At 32.1% G+C, this 25,858-nt stretch overlaps 1 protein-coding gene and 1 non-coding gene across 29 annotated transcripts in view; one reads left to right on the top strand and one right to left on the bottom strand.

Annotated features, from left to right (window-relative positions):
• Positions 1-25,858, bottom strand: part of ADGRL2 (adhesion G protein-coupled receptor L2) — a 599,014-nt gene that overhangs the window by 8,674 nt on the left and 564,482 nt on the right. For 16 of the 28 annotated variants that reach the window (XM_019754311.3, XM_088791227.1, XM_074335007.2 and 13 more), the window contains 9 exons: positions 17,704-17,829; positions 17,237-17,442; positions 15,982-16,155; positions 14,821-15,030; positions 13,656-13,876; positions 12,255-12,321; positions 4,099-4,190; positions 3,249-3,293; positions 2,121-2,289 (listed from right to left, as the gene is read on the bottom strand). In XM_019754311.3, the coding sequence (XP_019609870.1) occupies positions 2,121-2,289; positions 3,249-3,293; positions 4,099-4,190; positions 12,255-12,321; positions 13,656-13,876; positions 14,821-15,030; positions 15,982-16,155; positions 17,237-17,442; positions 17,704-17,829 (1,310 nt within the window). The remainder of the gene's footprint in view (positions 1-2,120; positions 2,290-3,248; positions 3,294-4,098; positions 4,191-12,254; positions 12,322-13,655; positions 13,877-14,820; positions 15,031-15,981; positions 16,156-17,236; positions 17,443-17,703; positions 17,830-25,858) is intronic. The other 12 variants (XM_074335022.2, XM_074335020.1, XM_074335023.1 and 9 more) reach the window with 1 other exon arrangement.
• LOC141572520 (U6 spliceosomal RNA) lies at positions 24,376-24,480 on the top strand. The gene has a single exon (XR_012497847.1). It is a non-coding gene; the product is annotated as a U6 spliceosomal RNA (small nuclear RNA).

Here is a 25,858-nt window from a genome sequence, read left to right as displayed (position 1 = left end):
TAAGATGCATATTCATTTCATTAGCACACAAGGGAACTATTTATGCAATTTCTATTCACATTAATGAGTTACCCACGTAATTTCCCTTTTCCCCTGAAGCTTGGACATACGAATAGATAAAAAAGTTATTAGGCCTAAAAGAAAGTTTAAAGTAAACTTTAAAAAGTGGAGTCCACGGGTGGCCTGTTAGCTCACTTGGTTAGAGCATGATGCTAAAACAGTAACAGCAAGGTTGCCAGTTCGATCCCTGCATGGGCCACTGTGAGCTGCACCCTCCTTATTAAAAAAAAAAAAAAAAAAAAAGTGAAGTCTAAACATTCACTAAATAATAGGGCACCTGGAGAGGTGGAACAAAATTGGGCGGAGTGGGGGAGAGTGCTGGATTCAATGCAGCTATACTGGCAAATGAACATGTTCTGTTGTGGCTTAGAGCCAGACTGAAATTACAAGACAGACAAAGAGACGCTGCATAAGACATTGTTTTTTTCTAGTAGGTCACCAAAAAACCCTCAAACACCTCCCCCCTCCTCACAGTTCTGTGCTCGGTATCTGCCTGCAAAGACCATGACGTTGACACTTATTCCTTGCAAAATGAGAGAATTAAAATCACTAGATGATCTTTTAAATCTAAGTGCACTCGCACTTTCATCCTCTTAGCTTTATTTAATTACACCTATTAGAACAAATAACAATGAGTTGAACTTTCAAAGCATTTTCTTTGCCTAAATATGCTCACTCAAGTAATAAGAACCATGATTTTAACAAAATCATTTTATATCAGATTCTTAACAACTCATCCTGGCAGTACTCAAAAGGATGTATCCAAGCCTAAGTAAAACATATCCAAAGAAGTACAACACAATGCTTTTAAAGTGTAATTGGAATTAAAAAGCATAGCAAAATCTCTCTCTTCAATTAATACATACAACTCTACAAGGAAATAATGGCTAGCTCACCCTTTTTCTGCAAAGTTTATGCTTTATCTCAAAATCACCTGGCAGAAATTTTGAATGCTATCATATGCATATATACGAAATGCTCATTGATAAAGTAAGAAATATATAAAAACCGAAGTAATTACTAAGGTTATACCTGTATAATGTTTAGAAAGTTAAAATTCAGTGTTATTAAATAACACGATACCTTACAAAGAATTTCTGCACATTTAATGGCTATTAACTGCTCTGAAATGCTGTATAACCGAGACAATGGCAATCAAAATGGTATTTTAGCCAAATAATACCCTCCGTTGTTGGTTTTGCCTAATGTCTATATTGCTGTGAATGTACATTATCTGTCAGGACTGCACATTCCACTGCCATTATCTCAAAATTATAGCTTATTCAAAACTGATAGAAGTAACAACACGATCATCTTGTCAGGAATGAAAACATAATAGTTTTCACTTTCACAATTCTATTTCTCTGTCCAATTTAAGTGACCAACTAGTAATAACAGAATAAAAAGACTACATTAGGTATGCAGAGAGGGAAAGGATGATACCTAGTGAAAGGCATGGAAATTTTAAACTTAAGTGGTGCTAAGCTATTCTCTTCGACTTGTGTCTTCCTGTAACAGATTGAAGTTTTTCCTCTTAAAACATTAATTTCTGAAATCATTTTTGCTTACTACACTTAGTATAAAATCAGGACAAAATAATAAAATGTGAGATATTAAATTATTGGATTTTAGATCTATTAAAATTACTCAAAAAGCAATATTAATATTGTTTTGTATGTCTGTGATGTCTGGTGCTTTTAAATTAAAGGTATTTATCCTTATACTCAGTTTCTTTTGGACCACTGCATTCCCTTTATCGAGCAAAGAACAAGATTATTTAACCTTTTCTTTATCTTGTATACACTTTACATAAAGCATTTTTATAGACCTCCCTAGCAAAGAAATCTTAACATAAGTATCTAATTTATAACATTCCCAAATTGAGATCCAAAACTGATTACTGACATACTTTATATGTGAAGCCTGAATTTCCAGACATGCATTAATTTATGATTAAAAATATGCTATTTAATAATGCCAACTGTAATTTAAATCTCTATTATATCTATTATTTCCAATAAAAGAACAAGCAAGCAGAACTCTTAGGTGTTTTCACTTACTTTCTTTTGGAGAGCACAATGAAAGATGAAAATGAACACTCCCTGGAAAGCATTAAAGATGGTGAAGAGATATGCCATCACAATAGTCTCCTCATTAATAAAAAGCAACCCAAATGACCAGGTTAGGCCAAGAAGACATAGAAGAGCAAAAGCGCCAAGCACCCAAGACCTGAAAAAATAAAGTGAATCTTATTAACAGGTTCAATGAGAGAGCAACACATGGCACACTTAAATATTAACATATCAGTAGTATCAGTTGACTTTCTCTATGTTCACATTCAAATTCAACAGCATTTTGGCTTTAACCTTTCATTGATTAAAGAAAAAACAATAGCATTTATTACTGCAGCCTCCAGAGAAAACAGCAACAGCAGGTATGACCTTTTCTTACTCCAGAATAAACAAGGCATCAAAACTATATTAAAATACAAGGTGTAAAACATCCCCATGACTTTATTGTCTTTTATGTGCATTTTGGTAAAAGAAATTAGGAGTCCTTAGTTTACTCCTGTATTTTTATTCCTGTGGTGTACCCATGACACTGAATAATGTGACACATACAGAAAGGTTAAATGGCAGATAATCAGCACCTAAACTTCAGATTCTGATAAACTAATCTTAGGTGAACCTAAAGTTTTATAACTAAAACATGAAGAAGCCTAGCTGAAATGGGACAAAAACATGAGAACAACTTCAAAATAAAGTAATTTTGGAGCGATTTCATCATGAATAGCTTAAGGAGAAAAGAACTGCAGAAAATAGGACGGAATGAGAAGGATTTAAAGTCAGTGCATTCCATGTCTAACTAATGATCTTACTTGATAAATGGCTTATTATCTTCATAGCTAGAAAGCATTATAAGCAGAAAAGAGAAACAAAATTATTAGACAGAATTAAAATAGAAAGTAATAAGAAAGCATTTATATATTTTATAAATTAGTCAAAATTAAGGAAGTCAAAATGCAGAGGCAAGCAATTAAAAAATAAAGGCATATTATAGTTTAAAAATACTATAGCAAATTAGATATTCCAAAATAATTATAAAAATTAAGGGCAATTCATGATATTGACAGATTTGTAAAAGTATAAATCATGCCATAAATTTGTTAATGTAGGGTTCTACCTTACCCAGGTAAGTCCGTATTATAGTAGCCATCACAAACACGGTAATTACTGGTGTAGATGAGAAGACAGAAAGAGGAAAAGGAAGAAAAGAGAGAGATGCTAAAGATTAGCTCTCTCTCTTATCATGCAACATGCAATGAAGCTGGCACTAACCTATCTAAAACATCTAATTTTTAAAAAATTACCCTTACTATAGATCTGCCATTTTTTACATTAAAAAATATTTTTTCACAATCCCATAACCAACTTGAATAATACCTCATAAAATTTTAACTTACGAATCACATTTAAAAGATAATTCTGAAAATGCTTCCATGACTTAATGACTCAACAGCTATCACTTTTTTTTGTTAGCATTTTTCCATTGATAGGATATTACAGGTTTTGTTCAACACCGAAATAAAGTTAACATTTATTTATCATGAAAACAACAAATAATCTCCAAGTTAATGATAGTAATAGACTGTATTCTCTTAGGAAAGCAAGATTAGAAGCAGAAACTGCTCAGGACCCTTAAATCAAAAGTCATTTAACAAAACAAACTTAATATAATCATATCAGCCATGCAAACAGGAACATCATTTTGAACTGCATTTTAAATTCAAATGAAATTGCTACAGTGATATGAAATTTTCACAATGGCCACTGAAACAATTTCTTGGCTCTAGATCAAGACAAATTATCTCATTTTTGACCAATGTCTGTGACATGGTCACAGTGATTCTCGACCTTGATCAGTAAAACTTCATTCTGAATAATTTCTATAGTTGATAGAAGGTATTCATGTATTCCCTGTGGAGAATATCTTTCACTTAGTTTGTCAAGCACTAAAATTAAAATCCAAAATACTTACTTAATGTTTTCCAACCTGCTAGAATCTGGTTTCAAAGTGTTAGAGTGCTTCACCATTTTGCACAATGTAATCACCAGGAAGATAATATTTAGCTGTTGTAACAAATAAAGAAAGAATTAGACCACTACAACCAAAGAAAAAAAAGTTTTTGCAGATTTATTTAATGAGTTAATGCAGTTTTAAATATCAATGACATGAGTACATAGTAGACAATGATTCAATTTTAATTTACATATGCAATGATCAAGTTAAGTCTAAATAAAAAATACTCTGGCTATGTACGATCGATTTTTTAATAGATCATTTGACATGAAATTGCAACCTCATTAAATCAGTATCCTGTGGTGATGATTAAATAAATTAGATACCTAAATTAGTTTCTTAAGCTAGAGCTACTCCAGGGCCTAAAAACCATCTAATGGAAACATTGAAGTAAATTCCTTAGAAAGGGTATTTATAAATTCCTTAGAAAGGGTAACTTATAATGGGAGGATTGTTGGACTTAGTTGAGTGTCTAGCTTTTGATTTTGGCTGATTAAATGAGGAGAACATTTGCACAATCTATTTGTAAGGTAAGTGTGAGGATCAAATGAAATAAAATATATGAAGAATGTTAACTACCGTGTGTCTCCGAAAATAAGACCTAGTTGGATCATCAGCTCTAATGCGTCTTTTGGAGCAAAATTTAACATAAGACCTGGTCTTACATTATATTATATAAGACCCGGTCTTACATTGTATATTATACTATGCTATGTTATGCTATGCTATGCTGTTATACTACACTATACTATACTATACTATACTATACTATTACTATACTATACTATACCCGGTCTTATATTAATTTTTGCTCCACAAGATGCGTTAAAGCTGATGGTTCGGCTAGGTCTTATTTTCAGGGAAACACCATATATAAAGAAAAATAAACTTAAATATACATAAATTTGTTATTGAACTACTAAAAGCCCTCAGTACTTTTTACCTAGTCTCTATATTGTATGGAAGTAGGTAAATTCTGAAGAAAGGCCATTTTAAGTCCATCTGAACATTCAGCTGTGCAAAACTTCCAGGTGCATACAAAAGCAAACTGGGGAAGATGGAACCTGACATGTTAGGAACATTTGGAAAATGAACATGAATGAACTTAGAAGAAAGGAGTTGTATTTTGACTGAGGAGAGGTAAAGGTTTGCTATTTGCATTTGCTTCTATGTACACCTGGCAGAATGCTGGACAGAGGGAAGGCAGTTCCATTTTTATGCTGTAAAAATAGAACTAAACTAGATTGGTCTTTGATTTTTTGACATTTTCTTTACTTCAGAATATTACTTTTAAAAAGGCAGAACAAAATTATTTTGTGAGCTTTACATGATTTAAAGACAGCTGAATCCCAAATGCTATATTTAAAAAAGGACCCACTGGATGTAGGATAAGAGCTATTTCTTAGTGGTAGATAACAGACATAACTTTGTTACAGTAACATGATCACTTTTACTAAGTCACAATACAATCTGATAAAATAACATATTTTACTCTTCTCTCACTTCTGATTTTGTAATTAGGAAAAATGACATAGATAAATAAACTTTCCAAGTCCTTTCTAATGAGTTTATGAACACAGTGAAGGCTTTAATCTAAGCTGTTTATCAGTCATTTTGTCCTCTGTGCCTTTTCATTTCTCTTAGATGTAGAATTTCTTCTTAAAGGATAAAATGAGGTTAAATGGGCATAATTTGCAAGCGTTGGCAGATGGTGTTCTATGTTAATTACTAGAGGACAAAAGAAGCTCTTTGTTTAAAATGGTACTTAAAATTCATTTCTTAAAATACTTGTATAGAGAAGAAGTAAATATATTTGTAGAAACATTTTTCTAGTTTTCTAAAGATTATTCCAGTTGATCACAATATAAATAAATGCTTACCCTTTCAGGAATATTACAATGTGATATATCTTACTCAACAAATATTTACTGACTTTAATGTTTCACACAAGAATGTTCTTATTGTACTATGGGTAAGACACAATTTCTTCCTTTGGGAAATTAGAGAGATCCTTCTTGCAGTACAGTAAATATCTGATTTGGTTTTTAAAAAATATGATACAGTATAAATCAAAAGCAACAGTATTTTTATATTTTATTTTATGCAACAGTAAGACTTAACTGGCAAATTTAAGGAATGGTTAAAATCAAGAACTCTAAATATCCTAAAAACAAACAAACCGAAACCCATATAAACAGACAAAATGACTACAACTTTTAGGTTAAAAAGGCTGCTTTATAGATTCAGAGTTACAATCCTTTAAAACTCTCAACACTTCTCTCTGAATATCCTAATGAAACTATTTATTTATTTATTCCCCCCCAAACTTCTGGACCTAGGGTTGTCCCCAACCTGTCCTTTTCTTAAACAATTTCCTGAAACATACAGGGCCACAATTTGGTATTCATTGTTTTCTAAGCATATGAATTATACTCTAAGGAATAAAATAGTAGTAGTAGTAGTAGTAGTAGTAGTAGTAGTAGATTCCAGGAAGGAAAAAAAAATATTATGTATTACAATGAATAAACTACAAAAAATAAATACTATGACTGTGAAAAAATGTAGATGTATAAAGTATTATGCTACAAAAAGAAAATGAGTAGAAAATGTGAAATCTGAGGGGTGAAAATCCATCCAAACATACTTTTCAATGAAGAAAATTATGTAAAAACAGTTATTTAAGAATTAACGCATTAGCCAATAAAAATGAAACCTACTATATAAAAATAGAATTAAAGCTAAATATGATACAAAGACACCCCCTTTTCGATAAAAGTGAGGACTAATCAACTTGAATGTGCCACAGATAACATATTTCATTTAATCCTCACAAAACAGACTGTTAGATGCATCTTCCCTTCCTTCCCTGTCACCCTAATAAGGTTTTTAACATCATACTTGTATATGTGTTTAGTTTGGGGTTTTTTTCCCAGTTAGAAATAGATTCACAACACATAAGGTTCAGACAATCATAAGGAGGGGAAACCAACAATAACCTATAATCTTATCTCCAGAGGTAGTAGCAGGCAGCATTTAGATAGCCATTTTACAAATCTGCAATGTTAGTTATCTTGCCAAAGATTACTACTTAGCTACTATAATATCAGTGCTGAGATTCAACATACTGTGATCTAGCTCCACGAACCACAGATTTTCCAAATAAAATTAACCAATTTATTCTGGGAGAAAAAATTAGGAGCCTCCTAACAAAACAGATACACTAGTTTTATATTTTAAAAAAGGTTCCACTTCTGTAAGGAGTAATCCAATTTATAAGTCACTCAGATGATGAATGAGTTGAAGATAAATGATAAATTAATCAATGTATAAAATACAGCCTCAAAGAAATCCTGAATAACATGAAGTGTGCTTGTCAAATGACTTCTACCTGATGGACTTGCCAATATAACTCGTTCTCCATTTCCTTTATAAAACACTACCATCCCATCATCTGCAAATGGCGAAAATGCCCACACACGTCTACTCCTACTAACCAAATTGTATGTTTTAACAGTTAGTTGTGTTTTCCCAAATCTATCTGTGTTATACTCACATAGGTTTGTAAATATCACACAACCCATAAAAGCCAAGCACAAAATAAAAGGCTGTTGTTTCTAACATACTTAATAGTAAACGCTTCTAATACACATTTTAAAAGCAAGTCTCTTTAAAACCAACTAAAAATATTAGAAAAATGATCATAAAAAATGCAGGATAGTTGAACTCAGAATTTATGAGTGTGAAATCTCCAATTTAAAGACACTGAAAATAAGAATTATTGCCAATGAACTAATATTTAGGTCCCACGAAAATTATAGTTAAATCCAACACTAATTTGCCTTTGACTGGAAGACAGACAAATAGTGAGACAATGGTATCTTTATAGGACAAACTATCATCATTTCAAGTTAAAGTAATTATGAAAAAAGGCACGCCAGAAATATAGTGAAATCATAATATAAGATGATAAGAAAATGCTAAGATACTTTTCCCCAACTCTACATTAAAAAACAAAACAAAAAGAAAACCTCACTAATACGATTTACTAGTTTTATTGGAGAAATGAAAAAAATACTTACATCATTTAGCTATGGAACATTTTAATATGTTACCACCAACATATATGACAGTGAAATATTTTGTGGAATTAAATAGAACATATACTGAATTGTAAACAAAATGTGAGTTTAGACTTTTCTTATTTTTCCAATGCTTTAAAAGCATAAATGCTAATTTTTATTTTCAGAGAAAAATATTATTGCTTTGATCTTTTTTAGGAGATAATATACTCTGATAAGAAACATGTTTTCTAGAATAAATACTTCAACAGATATTTCCTCCCCTCGCTTCTACTCCTTACTTGTTCTCTTAAAATATAACTGGAAATTAGAACAACAAATAGGGAAACAGAAACATCTTTGATAATAAAACCTATTGCCCAAAAGAGCCACATGAAGACTAAAAAGGTTAATTTCAAATGAACCTTCTTGAAATTAACTGGCTGCAATTCTGAGTTCTTTCTTCTTGGCATTTTTCCCATGACAGAAATGGTTCTTTCCTGCCATATACTTCTGTGCTTCTTCTTTTTTTTTTTTTTTTGGGGGGGGGGGGGGGAGATGGGGAGGCTGTTAAAATAAGTGATTTTTTTTTTGCCCTCACTTTTATTTCTTCCTGCCTTTGTTATGCGTTTTAAAAAGAAAAGAAATCACAACCATCAAACATAGAATTTTCCCTATTTCTCACTGGAAGGTAGGCAAAAAGACAAGGAGAGAAGAATGTCTCCAAGGCCCAACTGCTGCCTTTCTCCCTTCAATTCCAATGAAGCCACAATCCCCCTCTTCCGCCTTCTTTGTTTTCTCTTTCCAACATAAATACTACTAAGTTTAAGCAAAGTATTCGGTGATAGGTTGAAAGGTGTTATGCATCAGTGAGAAAGGAAAAAGACGAAGCTACAGCTATGTACACAAAAATGTGCCCAAACCTGGTAAGTCAGTCATTCACAGAAGCCCCAGTAAGTACAGGTTAATGGGATTGTGTTACATGTTGTATGTCAACTCAACAGTTTAATGCCCACACTGGTGATTAATTCCGAGATGAGGCAACTCATCCCGGAATTAATCAGATTTTAACTCTGCTCTATGTGTGCCTGCACGTGTGCGCAGGGACATAGGTACACAGACATCTCAACAGACTTCTATGTAAAAGAGTGACAGCAAATTCAGAAGGAAAAACTTTCCTATTTAGCTAAAAAAAAAAAATTCATCAAACGTGGGCTTCTTTTTCTACCAATGACAAATAATCCCCTTTTACCTATCCTGAAATAATAATTTCATAAATTATTGTTTAAATAATCTTCCAGTATAATTTGCTGACAAAATTCATCACTACCTAATGATAGGGCATAGCTAATCATCACCTATATTCGTGACAGGAGAATACAAAAAAGTTTGAAAATAGAAAAGGTGCCCCAGATTACAGGAATGCACTGCTTGTGTTAGTCATCAACCTGCTCAATTAAATCACATCCACCTGAGCTTTGCAGCTTAAAATTCAATCCACAGTTTGCAGTGCTGACATGGATATGATAAGACAGAAGAACAGAAACACCACTCTGAAGTAACCTCACTGAACTGCACATGTTTTGACCCTTTTTGTCCTCCCTGGAGCTTTTGCTACCTGGCAAATGCAACTCTAAAACTGCACTTGTATCTCCAGATCTTTGCTGTTAGCCAAGCAGAAACCTATTTCTCCCAGGGACCAGCAGCCAGAGAGGTGTTCTCTGAAGAAGACTTCTAAATGAGTGTGTGAGCTGAACTCTTACTGAACTGAATTAATTATTAACGATGCAGATGGAGCTGTCCAAATGATAAGAATAGCTCCTGACGAGTCATGATCCAAGCTTTCATTAAACCATTTCAGGCATACTAATGGTTTCCCACTGCTCATTACTTACAAGTACTTTCCTCATAGATATAATCACTCTAGTGGCCTGTAGGCAAGGCGTTCAATAGAAATACGGAAGTAGGAAGTTTTATCTTCCATAGCATATTATTTTTCTTCACAGAACATTATTAAAAATGTACACTTATTTAATACTACTAAGTTAAACGGTTTCAATTCAGAAAAGTTGGAAATGCAAAAAACTTGTAAGAATGCTCCTTACAAGTGCAGTACACTATGTAATTTATATCAAGATCTGTGTCTGAATTGACTTTAAAGTATCCCATTATTACCAGTAAGACATATGTAGGTAAATATATCAACATTCAACAAACAGGTACTGTACAATCATATCATATCTCAGTTTCGGTTATATATGCAAAATAATGTTTTATAAACTCTCTATCACTGTGGCTCTCTGTGTTGGGACGATTAGAGGGCAAAGCAATTGCGAGAGAAGAATTACTCCTAGGGTCTGTACTGTGATTGCTACCTGCTGTTTTGTTTTGTTTTAAGTTGGGAACACTGTTCCCAAAAGCCCTTCACATCTCAACTTAAATGATTTGGTAGAGGATAATAAAGACACCATAAATGGGCAATATAATAAAATGCCCTTTACCTCTGTTCTTACTGAAGCTGAGTATGTGTGAACATTAGTTCCTTTCACCAAGTGAAATGTTCCTTAATACTCTTAAGTCAGTATTTGTCTTTAGAGATAGAAAATAAACAAAACTGCAGTCTAAAGAAGTAAACACATGATAATTGTATAGAACAACTATCCTTAAACATGGTCTTCACAATTTTCAAAACATCAACATGCTTGGCCAAGGGCTCAGGGGGAAAAAAGATGCCTGTATCTTTAAGGATCACTTCTCTTCATGTCAGCTTTTTGTCTTATAATTCAAGATAGACTCAGGCTGTGTTAACATGAGTAAACCAAGAACAAAAACTGGGACAATCATCTGGATTGAATAATTCTATTGAGAAATCAGCTTTCTAGGAACACTTGGGAATGTTTTACTGACTTGATTCACACAGGCATGCATCTTAAATTTTCATTTTGCTTTGTGTAAGTATGTAAAAAGTTAATTTTAATGACAAAAGCACATACGCTTCAAGTAGTTTTAAATTTCCTTGAACTACTAAAATTTTTCTCAATTTTATGAAACACTAGTTAATCACAGAAATATCCTAAAATAAGCTCATTGTGTCACTTTTTAAAGGAAAAAAAAAACAAAAAAACCTCTTAATAATAAAAAGATATGGGCAGTATTTAAACTTGTTTATGTTTCCTCTTCAATCGTAGGTCAATAACACCTATTTGAAACAACATAATGCTAAAACTGAGTGAAAGGTTTTAAATACTGAAATCCAAATATTTTAGCTACATTTTTTCATTTGAACTATATTTCAAATATTTCACTAACAATAATGTAAGAAATTAAAAATACCTAATGTCCCTATACTTATATCAAATTTATTTAAAAATAAAAGTTCTTAAAAACCAGTATTTATATTTGGTATTTTAAGTCTTAGAAAAAGAATTTTATTTCTAATAAGTTTAAAATTGATCTATTATTCACTTATTAATCTAAGCTTAAAATATTGTTTCGTGCTCTGAAAAGAAGTTAGGGTGTGGACATTTAAAAGTATTAAACTACCATGTGGAAATTAAGACAAATATTGAGCTAATGTTCTTTCACTTCCATAAAACATTCATTTAATTTCATAAATGCTACACAGGCTTGGTACAGACTAACATTACAGATTTTGGAGACCTAGTTTCCTGAATTAAAACTCTTAGCAAAAGAAACCTCCACTACTCAAAGACAAAATATGCTATATATCTCAGTCATTCCTTTCTAATTATCAAACTAGTTTCAAATCATTCAATCTTAATATGGCTTATGTAGGAGTATATTTTTTAAGATTATGACACGACATTTTATCTAAATTAGAAATGAGAAAATCTACTTTTTAGAGGAGAGAGGATTTTCAGGAAAAGTACTAATTAGCAGTAATACTAACTTAAAATAAAGAGTTTTATCCCATAAGCTAGACGTGTTTTTAATTTTTGAATGCATCGATACATTAACAATGAAACAAATTACCCTTTTTCAATAACACTGCTGACGCAGCAAGCTAAAAATGAAGGGAAAATAGAGTCTGCTTACCAGAATAATGAAGGTAACAGGTCCAATGAAACTCCATATAAAATAGTTATCAACATGAAGCCAGCAACTAGTGTGAAAAAAGAGCATGTACTGAGCAAGTAGCTTCAACGGATCCTCAACATCACAAGGAAAACAGATTTTGAAAATCTAACAAAACTATCTGTACGTTGCCTTTGAACAGTCATTTATCTCGGGCAAAAACAATTTTATTCATTCTGAGTTAGCTTTGACTTAAAGAGTAGTAGTATTTTATTTACTCCCACTTACTGGTTTTCATTTCAGGTTTGAAATTTGATAACAGTATAATTATGTTTATATGGGGAAAATAATAAACCCCAATATGTCCCAATCCCTAATTCTTAAGACCTCTGACTTTACTAAGAAAAACTTGAAATTCAACCTTCCAAATTGTATAATTATTGTAAATCTTCAATTTTCAAGTTCTTATCTTCAATTTCTGCCTTTCAGATCTATACGTGTGCTAAAGTGTTTAACTCTATGGACTATAACAGACAAAAAAAAAAGTTACATGTTATGTTTGTTGCAAAACTGTATAGCATAAATATAATACCTCAACTGGGAATAGATGAATACTAGAGAAAAAAAAATCAAAGCATAAACTCATACACTAGTAAAGGATGCATAAACGTATTAAGACAGATTTTACCTAGTGGTTCATTTTTCATATAACGCTGAATCCCCACTGAATTTCTTTTATTTGTCTTTCATCATTTGTACAGTCAAAAAGCTTTCTTTAGTCCAAAGAATCTTTATGTAACTAATTTTATCAAAGGGAAAAATAAACAGAATTGGAAGGCAAATTCATGCCTTTAGCAAATAAAATCCTTAGAAACATGGCTATGCCTACCTTCTGTCACTTTCCATAAATATCTATATTTTTATAAATTAAAGACAGTGACTTATTTTAATCCTTTCAAACTGCCTGATAAAATATTATCAAAGTAAAACATATGGGAAGGAATGTGCTACTGTCACAATTCAGAATGAGAGTTAGCTAGAGGGTGGGCTGCATAAAGAGAGCTAATGAAGCATTAGCTTAAAACTGAGTAGTTAAACCTGTCAAATGCTTTAAATTCAGAAGAATTTTTACTTAATATCTTTCTAAGGCCAAAAAGTTATTTACTTTTTCAATTTGTTTCAGGTCAATCTTTTGTGTTAAAAAGAAAGTCCATAATTTAGAATCTGCCTCGCCAGAGTACAAATCCTCTGAACCCAGAAAATTACAAAAGACTTGATTGTAATTTGTGCACGGCATGCCCATTCTCTCACCAATAAAGCTTTCAGGGGCTATTTTAGTCTGTCAGGGAACCTCACTGACAGCTAACAGGCTTTAAAAAATTATTCACTTGAAAAACACTCAGGTCGCTTGCAATTACTCACGCTTTTTCTGTTCCATAGCTCTTATAGTCAATAGCAGCTGAAACTCCAACCACTGTGGCAGGAAACAAGTAACCAGCAACATAGTAATATTTCTTTCTTGAATATTCACTTTCAAAAACTTCAACTAGCATCAGATAGAGCTGCACACCTTCTAAGCACATCCAAGCAAAAGCAGCCAAAAAGAAAAAGTGTAGAAGTCCTGCAAATATTGAGCATGCAATCTATAAAGGAAAAGAATAAAAATAAAAATAAAAAACACAAAAGAAAATGCATGAATATAAACAGCCCACTCCAAAATTATAAAATAGTCCCTGACAGGGCTCACTGCTGCCTTTAAAATACATCATTATTTAGAATAAAGTACTGCTTCTTTAAAATTTATTATTCATAAGTGGAAATGAATTATAAACACTGCCAAATTTGAAGAGTTTAATGGTTATAGAGGATATTGCCAGGTATGCTAAAAATTTCGTTGCTAAAAGACATTACTGTTTTTAGAGAAATTTTGTGCAAGTAAGAAAACATCTTAATTTCTCTTCTAGAATTATCCACTATGAAATCTGAATATCCTACTTGTAGATGATCTGTTTTGTCTTTAGAACACTTGTTTCCAAATATATTATTTCTATTTTTTTCTGTAACAGAATGTTTTAAATTTGCTTTAATGACAAATACCCCAGGCTCTAATTACCTAACATGATTTTCCTGTCCTATGGGAAGCATTCTTAAAATTCACCCCAGCGCAGATGAATAAAGGGTGAACAATTAACTAATTATCAAGTTCTATTTCTAAAATTGAGACCTCATGATGAATAAACTACTTAGAATATGAAGAAATGATCACTGGTCAGAATGACTCTGTGAGCAAAATGAAAATTGTGAAAATAGGATCTTCTCATTTCAATATCCCCAGCATTCTTCTATGCAAATTAGGTGTCTTAATAACAACCCAGAAAAATAGAACTGTACCTTAATTCAAGAAATGAATTAACTCATAATAATTTTACTTAATGATTGGGTTTTTATTACAGACTGTCCTTCAATAATTGCCATGTCAATTATATTAAGTTACAAGGTCAAATATTAATATCAGCATATGAGTGGATTCACACTTGTTACAATAATTTTCAGAGATACAAGGTCAATAAACTAAAGGGGTACTTACCATGTATTTTGTCTTATCAATGCCTATGAGAAAAATAAATTCAGCAATGAAAAGGTTGATACAAAGGTTCTTGTGAATAGTATTACGGTCACTCTGTAGACCGCGGAAAAAGCAGAAGGTGAAGATGCAAATAGCCAGGCAAACAAGGGAAATGACAATCCCCACCCAGGTGATGACTGTAAGTAGTAATTCGTGAACTCCATCTTTGTACTGAAAATAAAAACATATGAGGAACATCAATATTCCTGCATTCCATATACCTAAAGGTAAGATAGCATTTACATGTGATAGCTCATCTCTTACTAATACTAAACTCTCTGAATATTTATGTGTTCAAATGGGGCACAATACTAAAAAGATATTTTGATTATACAACAGAGTTCAATATTATCTTAACTTTTATACCCAAAGAACGATCTATGAAAAGTGGAAGATTTTAGAAAAGAATGCAAGAGCCCAATTATTTCAAAATAGTGATTGAAATAATTACCTACATAAACAGAGAAAATATATAGTAGGATAAAGAATACTTAGTTATGATGAAAAATAATTGGCATTTTAATGATTTTTCCAGGCTAACACAAGTCAAATTTTAAGTTTTAAATTTCTCCTTGGGTTTTTATATTATATTTATGTAAGAGTCAAGTACATAACAGATTTGAGAGTTAGTGTTTTAGTTCTTAAAATATTTTTCTCTTCTAGCTCTCATTTTCTTAATTATCACAAAAAAGAATACTAAGAAGCATTCCAGAAGTCATTCTGACATTTCAAAATCTGCAGTTTTGCAGTGTTGCAAAATGGTAAGGAAACAAAATAACAGTTGTTATGAGATTCAAACATGCAAGACGTGGAGGGCAGGATAAACATCAGAGCCCTTTCTCTTTAGCATGACCTATTGCTGTTCAATCCCTGACCGACTCTGCCAAACATGCCCAAAGGAGAAAAACTTAGGAGTCTCTAAAGCACATGGTTTTGAGAAGTAACAATAAACATAGTACCAAGGCTTACTAAAATATATGGACAGTGTAGAAACAATTAAAAATCCACATTACTTTGTTTGCTTTTTAGTTACGATAAGCACCCAAAGAAGGGTCTATTACACAAGCTGTTTTGAATCTCTGAGGTTTTTCTCTGCTACTAATTATAAGTGCAAATACTTACTGCAATTTCCCTGTGGGCCATGAGAATTGCAAAATTGGTGAGGTGGCTGCATGCACACGTTGTACGAGTTTTATTAGTGTCAACCAGCTTGCAGCCCTGGGTAGACCAATATCCCATCATAGTTCTCTCTGAGTAGTTCCAGAAGGAGCAGTTTGCATTGAAATAATTGTCAGGCTGGGAAATAAAATGACAAGATAAAATTAGGATTTTACACTCTAAGATGGCAATAGCAATTGTTTAATATGTGGAAAAAGGTAATTTAGATTAAACTTTGCATGTTTCGGACTATAAAGTTTTTCATCAGCAAAACTGTAGCCTATGTTATACAAGGCAGATATCTAACTTAAAGGGGTTTTATAGTCCGAAACACTCTAAAGTGTACTTCAAATTACCAAAGACCCATTTTACACAATTACAATTTCCATCTTATGATTTTACATACTGATGGTACATTAGAATAATTTTTCTTTTCTGACAAAATTAGAGCCATGAATTTGTTCTGAGAAAATTCTATAAGGACCAAGTGTTTTAAAATCCATTTTCCATTTTGGGTTCGTTTTTGTTCCAACTGACACGTTAGCAACATCAAAGTTCTTAAAGTTCTTAAGGAGTGAATCAACCACAACAAATACAAGAGAACAGCCACACAGATTTATTTTTCTTTGCCAATTCTAGAGATCCACTTAGCTATCTGTGGGAACTTATTCACTCTACTTATAAAAACAGTCAAAATTCTTCAGATAATATTTCAACATAGTGTCATTTTTTAACTACTAACTTGCATTGTAAGGCACAACAGAGGAATCACATCTAGATGTTTAAAAATACAGTCCTTGTAATTGTGTCAAATATGATCAGTAAAACAAAACAAAAAAAATAATCTGCCACACTAAAAAGGTACGGAGTCCTATCAGTTAATAATACTCAGCTATCCTGCTGCCTAAGGTAAAAGTTAATTTTCATTCTAAAACAAATTACAGTCGTTTACATTTTCCTATTGATTACTGTATTAGCTTTCATTAAGAATACACTTAAGTTCTAATAATCACTGAACCTCATTTAATTTTATGTTCACATACTTAAATAAACTTGTGACTCTGACCTGGTCCAACATTTGAAATTCTAATGGAAAGGGCCTTTCTCTCCTCTCTGCCATTTCTCCATGCCGGTCTCCCTATCCCCAGAAAGTTACTTTTGCTTTTTGTCCTCAATGGTTTTATAACCTTCCACTACTTCATTAACATACATAACTTACATCAATGTGTGGCAGGGTAAAAAGCACAGGATCTGTCAAGTATACTCGGCTGGATTCTTTATTGATTGAAACTGAAATGACATGGGAATTCACTGCAATGGTGCTATTACGACCAATAAAGTCAGCTCCCAGTTTTATGGTTGCATTTTCTGTGCTAAGGAACTGTCCCAGACTCCGGTAAATGATGAACACCAACTTTGCAAGCCCTAGGAAAGTAAAAATAGTCAGATGATTGTACAGGAAATACACATGAATAAAAAAGATACATTAAAATAAGAAAATGAAAAAAAAATGTCCCGATAGAATCTTTATTTAGATTAAGTTTAGGGAAACAGCAAAGCATTATTTTAAATCTGCTTTTAAATGTTAAGCTGTATTAGTTATATTAGGAGTGAAATACTCTGCATTTTAGAACAGGTTTAACTGAACAAAAAAACCTGTCAATTTTTAAAAGACTATTCTCTTACCGTTCCTGCTGTTCTGTTTGACAGTATTTGCAGAGAGTTGGATTGAGCTGCCTGCTCCTTTGATGCCCAGAGGAAATTTAAAGTCTTGGACCTGCCCTTCTGTACTGAGTACTGCGACTTCTAGAACTGGATGAGGCAAAGGATAAAGGAGGCAGAATAAAAGAGAATTCTTTAAACTACAAAGAGGCAAATGATAATTGCATGGAAACCACTGTTACTTTTTATCTCCTTACAAACTTTATTGCTAAGAGTTCAACGAAATCATGAACAAACAACTACATTATTCTAAGAAATCTTGAGACTGGACTACTCTAAAAAATTTCATATAATCATTGCACCATTTTCTTCATAGATTTTTATCTTTTGCGATGAACTAATTCCAGACTTTTAGCCTATGAATACGAACAGTGTATGAATTCATAGTAAACAACTTTCAAAGTTTCATTTAAATCATTAAACGAAAGTATCTCAAAATGATTTTTCTGGCTCTATGTCAGATAACTTTTCAATGCCCAATACCTGTCAATGGAAAAACTCATTATAAAGTATAAATGTGAATGCCTTTATTGCATATATACATCTATCTCTATGTATATGAGTACGATACATTTTAGTATAAGATTGTACAGGTCAGTTTTGTAGTAATAGATTTTCTCTAATTTATGCAAGTAGTAAGACCAACATAACATACTCATGAGAAAATGTTATGGCATTATATTACAACTTCCTATCAATTCTCACTAGTAACCATCAATCTTCACATCTGTAAGTTAGGTAAAATAAGCTCCATGTGACAAATCTGGCCTGCCACCTGTCTTTGTAAATAAAGCTTTATTAGAACACAACATGCTTCCTCATTTACATATGGTCTTATGGCTGCTTTGGTACTACAATGCCAGTTAAATATTTGTAACTTAGAGCACATGGCCTGGAATGCCTAACATGTATACTATTTGGGCTTTTTAGTAAAAGTTTGTCAACCAAGAGTAACACATACTCTTAATAATTTAATAAATATAGTCCATATATTTTTCCTATATTTCAACCTCTCTAATGGTGCATATTCTTGCATAACTATTTCTATCCTTAAACACATGTGTCTGTGTACACACACACACACACACACACACACACACACGATAAATTTGTTCACTTCTCTTTTTACAAAAATGGGCTTATACCATTACAGAGTAACTCTTGGATGCCAGTTTACTTTTTATCTTTCATAACTTTGTTTTGTAAAACACATATAAATTTAGTCATGAATATGAAATAATAACACTGGAAGATTTCTATAAGCTATCAGACCACGTGTCAAGAACCTGAAATACAAGTTTATAATGAGAGTCATATAACTCCAAGAGTTCTATAAGCTGCAGAAGCTGGCTGAGATACTTATTTTATTGAGTCGCTTAGAAAGATTAAGCAGGTGGGTAGATAAATTATTTCCTCTCCTCATATCAGATTCCATGTGTGTGTGTGGGTAGGGGGTGAAAGGGAAAAGAAGAGTGACAAAAATATACATCTAATCATATATACCTTTCTCTTCCTTATACTGAAAGGGACTCTCAATTATTAATTATTCTTAAATGTGAGAGAAGACAGGGTAAAAGAAATCCTTTGAGTTTCATGAAATGTTCCAAATATAGATATACATGCACAAAGAGTTAATTTGAATCAACAAATATTCACTTCTAAGAGTTTAAAAATCACGTCAATAAAAACAAAATTAATAATTTGTTGGAATTTTTTTAAAAAGGATCATTAACACAGATAGTTGAGAATAATGAACTTAATACCAATAAATATAAATACATATTATTATTTTTATATTTAAGTATAAGAACACACAAAAGGGAAAACTAACTAGAAACATAAAAGTGACTAAAATAAATTAAAAACCCAAAAGTTCATGACCATTAAAGAAAATAAACTAATAGTTAAATATATACATGTAAAAGTATTTAATAAATTATACACACTTTATAACATCCTGAACAAATTGAGTTTAACTCAAAAAGGCATACAGAAATTAATGCATTAGAAAATACATTAATCAAATTCACCATATTAAGAAAATAAAAACATTAACAGAAAGAACTGAACAATTTTAACATCTATTCAATTGTATAAGAAATTTTTATAAAATAATAGGAACAAAAAGAAAATTCCTTGCTCAGATCAAGTTTCTGTTATCAGATAAAGGTTATCTTTCTAAACCTACAGCAAACAATGGTTACAAAACTCTAGAAACATTCCTTTTAAAGTTAGGATGATCCCTATTACAGATTTTTATTTAGCATTGTACTAAAAGGCCTAACTAATGCAGTAACTAAAGAAAAATAAAAGGCATAAAGACTGGAAGGAAAACGCAAACTTGTATTATTTACAGAACATATAATTAACTACATAGCAGTCTTGAGGGAGGCTCTAACTACCATCAGAAGTAAAAAAAAAAAAAAATTTAGCAAGGCTGCGATCAGCAACAACAATTATAATATGTAATTTTAAAACAGATGTTACTTATAATAAAAAACAAATAGTGTAAGTTAACCTAGGAATAAACCTAATAAAAGAAAAGTGTAAGATATTAATGGGAGAAACACAGAACTTTATTAGAAAACCTAAAAACAAATGGAGGATTATATTATGGTGTTATTTGGGAGAACTCAACAAGTAAATCTGTGACACCACTTTTAAAAATCAATCTATAAACTCAGTCTAATTCTAATTTAAAAATTCCAACAAGATTTTTTTTGGTGTGCATAACCTGACAAGCTGATTATTAAAATTACATGGGGAAGACATGCCCAAAGCAGCCAAGGCAATTCCTTAAGGAACAGGGTTGAAAGAACTCACCAAATATCAATAATACCGAAACAAAACAAAAGCAACAACAAAGAACACACACTCCTAACATATACAGAAACTTGATATATGACAGAGATATCACTACAAACCACTGGGGAAAGGAATGGATTATGCACCACTGATTATTCATATGGAAAACAAAATCAAATTAGTTCCCTCCCCCTATTATAAACAAATTAAATTTCAGGTGCATTAAATACATAAGTGTAAAAAGACAAAGTTTTATCATTCCTAAAGAAAATAAAGATCTTTATAACTGCAAAGTAGAGAAAATTTACTTGAGTAGGAAACCAAAAAGGAAAATATTTCTTAAATAAAATAGCAAAAATGAAAAGCACCAACCCTAAAAGAATATACTGATAAATTTCACTTCATTATTCTGTAAAACAAATGTTACCCTGAACAAAGTAAAAAAGAGAAGGCATAAATAAATATTGCAATTATATAATCCTCAAAGAAAGTATCTAGAATGCATTATTTACAGAAAATCAGGAAAACAGGAAAAAGGTGTGGACAACAAAAACAGGAAAGAAAACTAACATAGCCAAGAAATGCATTACGTAGTCAAAGAACTACAAATTAAAATAATGTTATCAATTCAAACCCATTAAAATGACGAAGTTTATGTCAACAATAAAATGTTAGCAAAGAGAGTGATAAGAAATAATGGTATTATAGGTGAGAAGGTAAATTGGTAAAACAGTATCAGAAAGCAATTTGGCAGTAATTAGTAAAGTTGAAGATAGATATGTTCTATTACTCAAAAATTCTAAGTATGTGTGTGCATATATGTCCATAAAGACATACGTATGAGCAGGAAGACATAAAAAAATCTTCACTGTAGTTTCCCTTATAGTATCAGCAAAAAAGCTTAAGCCACTAAAGTACCATTGGTACAGTTAAATAATTGTGGAGTATTCTTAAATAGATCAGATGATTGAGCTAGAGACGTATGTAATCCACATGTATACATACGAAAATTATAATGGTACAGAAAAATTATACAATTGCATCTATAGCGTGAAATCATTAATGTTAAAAATATTGTAAAAAATAGTTAAATGTACATTACCTATAGAGCAAAATAAAAAGAAAAATAGCTTACTAATGCTAACAAATAAATTAAGGATGATGGTTACTCCCTTTTCTTGACCTGATGAGGAAGGAGGACACCCAGGGGCTTACACATTATCTAGAAACTATTTCTTTCCCCCGAAATCTGAAGCAAATATGGTAAAATACTAAGATGTGGTTGCCGGGTGACTGGAACACAGATGTTTAGGATACTCTCTATTTCTGTATGCTTGAAATAATGTATGCCTTGTTCAATAGATTTCCTGAAAAGTGAATACACTTGATTCATAGAAGAACCACCCAGAATCTCACTCACAGCCAATTCTGTACATAGGATTTTAATATATTTCTCTGTCTTTCTACTTTTCAAATTCATTGTGGAGTATCTGCTGCAATGAGAAGAAGGAAGAAGGGAAGTAAGAGAGCATACAGGGAAAACTATGACTTCTGCCAGAAGAGGCACATTCGGGGCTCCATCAGTCTGAGTCCCATGGGGGAGACTGAAGGCGACAGGGAGCAAGGCCAAAGCCAAGCCTCAATGGTAATGCGGCATAAAGAAGTATAAACCTTTGTTGTGAGCTGCTGTGAATGAAGGGGGGTTGTTACTGGAATATAACTACACCTAAATTGATGGATACAATCAAGCTGGCTGATAAGCCTACTGGGAAAATAAATGATAGGGAATTTTATAATGGATGGATGAGGCTGGTAATACCTAAACCACCTAATCAATCATAAGATCACAAAGAAAAACAACCAAACATTATGCGTACGTGCCTCTTGAATATGATATAACAGAACGTTCTCGGGGGAGTGGGGACCTTAAACCTGACCTGATGAAGCCTCTAGATCTAATTGTTAGATCAGTCATGGTAAAATGATATCCTGGGGATGAAATAAGCCAAATCTAGAATGTGGGGAATTCTACAGCACAAATTATCCACTTGATTTCTTCAACAAGAATGAAAAAGGTGTTTTATTTTGCTTTGTTTTTTTATAATAAAGATGAAAGAAGAAATGACTTTTAATTCAGTGACTCGAGCAATGTATTAATCAAACGTATGATATAGACTTGTTTGTATCTTGGTTAAAAAAATCATTAACAAATTTACAAAAATCTAGTAAATTTAAAAACATTTTTGTTATTTTTTTGAACTATTTTTGTCAATTTGTTAAACTGTAATAATGACATCGTAGGTTTTTTAAAAATATGGGATACGTATTCAAGCACTTATAGTCATAATACGTTAGGATTTGTTTTAAAATAATGCAATGGAGAGAAGAATAAGTTAAATGGGATTAGCTAGATGTTAAAGCTGGGTAATGAAGATTTTTTTATCAAAAATAAAAACCTCTGTTCCTCTCAAGGTATCATTAAGAAAATGTTTTAAAAAGTTACATGTTGAGGGAAAACATTCACAGTACATATACCCGACAAAAGATTTATATTGGGAATATATAAAGAATCTTTATAATTTATTAATAAAAAGACAAATGACCCAATAAAAACGGGCAAAAGATATGAACAGACACTTCCCAGACAGATAAATGAATGACCAATCAGCACTTGAAAAGCTCACCAGTTACCAACAAAATGTAACTTAACAATCATATAAATGCAAAAGAAAATGCAAATGAAATGTCACTAGAAACCACTAGGCTAAAATCAAAAAGACATTTGAGAAGACAATCCTAAATGTTGGTGAGAAGGTGGAGCATCTGGAACTCTCACTGCTGTCAGGAGTATAAAACGCCACAACCACTTGGGAAAACAGCAGCTTTAATAACCATCAAAAAGTGGAAACAACCTAAATGTCTAACCACTGAGTAATATACAAGAAGTGGAGTGTCCTTATTATGGAGTACTACTCAGCAATAAAAAGGATTGAACTACTGATGCTTGCACCAACATGAAGGAATCCCAAAAACACTATTCGATGTGAAGGAAGCAAGATAAAAAAATAGTATATATTGTATGATTCCATTCAACTGAAGGTCTAGAAAAGCAAAACTAAACTATCGTGACAGAAAACAGATCTGTGGTTGCCTGGGGCTGGGGGTATGAGGAAACTGACTACAAAAGAGTATGAAGAACGCTTTTAAGGTGATAGAAATGTTGACCATGCTATTGGTTATAGGGGTGCACATTTGTGAAAGCTCATCAAATGGTACACTTAAAACAGCTGTTCTTATTGAATGTAAATTATACCTCAAAGCTGATTTTTAAAAGCTATAACCACATATAATTATATCATTTTTATGAGGTCATGCATAAGGGTAAACCATACAATAAAGTTAAATTAAGGATTCAAGGAGAAATCCCTAAGCAGAAAAATCAAATTGTCTTAATAACCAAAGTCACTATGTAATCACATCCTAAATTTAGATAACAGCATCAAGAGAGTGAGGACATAAGAGGATAATGGCTCATTTTAGTTCTCCTGTCTAAAAAGAGAACAAGTCCTAGGAAAATGTTGAATGTTTTCCTAATACTAAACAATATGTAATGTTTGTCACAAAATTGTTTCTATCTCAGAAACAAAAAGACATTACTATACTAGAATAAGTAAAACAACTTTCATAGTGATAATTCTTGGGTAATCAATATATGCTTATGGTAAGGTCAGGGTATTATTTTTGAGAAGTCGGTAAAATGTGTACTACATTCTTCAAGAATCTCTTTTCTTTTTTTAATTAAAAATGAAAAATATTTAGAATAATCCTTCAGTGATCACTTTGCCAACACATATATTAAAATCGGAACGATACAAAGATTAGCATGGCCCCTGAGCAATGACGACACACAAATTCATAGCCAAATAGGAGTGGGGTAGGGGACTGCCTGAAAAAGGTGAAGAGAAGAAGAAGTATTATTGATAGATACAAAATAGTCACAGGGATATAAAGTACAGTGTAGCGAATACAGTCAATAATATGGTAATAACTATGTATATATAATAACCAGGGGGTATTAGTCTTATCAAGAGGAATCACTTTGTAAGTTATATAAATGTCTAACCACTATGCTGTACACCTAAAACTAATCTAAGCGAATACTGAATGTCAACTGTTCTTGAAAATAAATTGATTTTAAATAAAAGGATAATTCCTTAGAACTCTGAAAAACACAGGTATTGAGAAAAACATATTCCTGTACATTTACATTTTCAGACGACATCTCACACTGGAATAAAAATATTTCGGACTTGTAATAATAGTGTGTTCTGCATTATGTGAGGCTGATGAGAGCACACAGTGTCAACCGGGACGGTCAAGTTTCCTTGTACTGTTGGGAGGGAGCATCAGAGGGAAATTTTAGGTTTTTTGTGTTTTGCTGTGGCTGTTGTTGTTTTTTATTTTGAAAATAGCATTTAGAAGATTTAGAATACAAACTGAGGTCGTAACGCAACACTTCAAATAACACTTTCTGTAACTCATCCTCTAAAATGATTAAGTCTATACTCCTTTATTCTTACAGGTACATCACTGGAAACATTTGAGAAGACTTATTTAATATGCATCTTAGGAGTTTTATTAAACTAGCAAATAAATTAACCTCAAAAATAATAAGCTTAGGACCAAAGGGAAGCTTTAACTATTTTGTATTACTACTAAGGCTATGGTAAAGTATCATTTTCCTTATGATTGGTCTCCCAGATCATGGCAGGACACATTATTTTGACTGTAATTTGAAGTTTAATGAGACATTTATCATTCTAAAACCTCATAATAAAAGCATATGATTTTAATAATATTTCTTCCTTTCTAAAATTTTAGTGATTTAAAATAAACTCAAGTTTTTGAATTAAAATCCAAGTATCATAATCTGATTAATGTCTGTTTCTTCATCTATGCCTTCATTTTCTACAATTATTAGTATAAAGTTCCATGATTTAGGCAGGCACAATTAGGCTAGGTAAGATATGGCATCCCAGACAGCAAGACCTCATTCAGTATCTGCAGCTCCAATGTACCTTTTTGGTGAAAGAGGAGTCAGTGATCCCTCTTGGTGTTTTTACATTTCTGCTTGGGAAACTTTTACTTTACTAAGGTATACTAGAGAACTTCACCTGAGCTCCACCTTGCTGAATAACCAACTCTAAATCAGTCAAGCCTAATTAATTTTACTGTACTCACTGTACTTCTTTTAAATATCATCACAAATTAATCTCTACCTCTTGTTGCCAGCATTTCAATTCTAAATTATGCT

This window comes from Rhinolophus sinicus, chromosome 14, assembly GCF_057876585.1.
Source record: "Rhinolophus sinicus isolate RSI-liver-muscle chromosome 14, RSI-T2T, whole genome shotgun sequence".
Lineage (NCBI taxonomy): Eukaryota > Metazoa > Chordata > Mammalia > Chiroptera > Rhinolophidae > Rhinolophus > Rhinolophus sinicus.
This window is presented reverse-complemented; position numbering and strand designations above follow the sequence as displayed.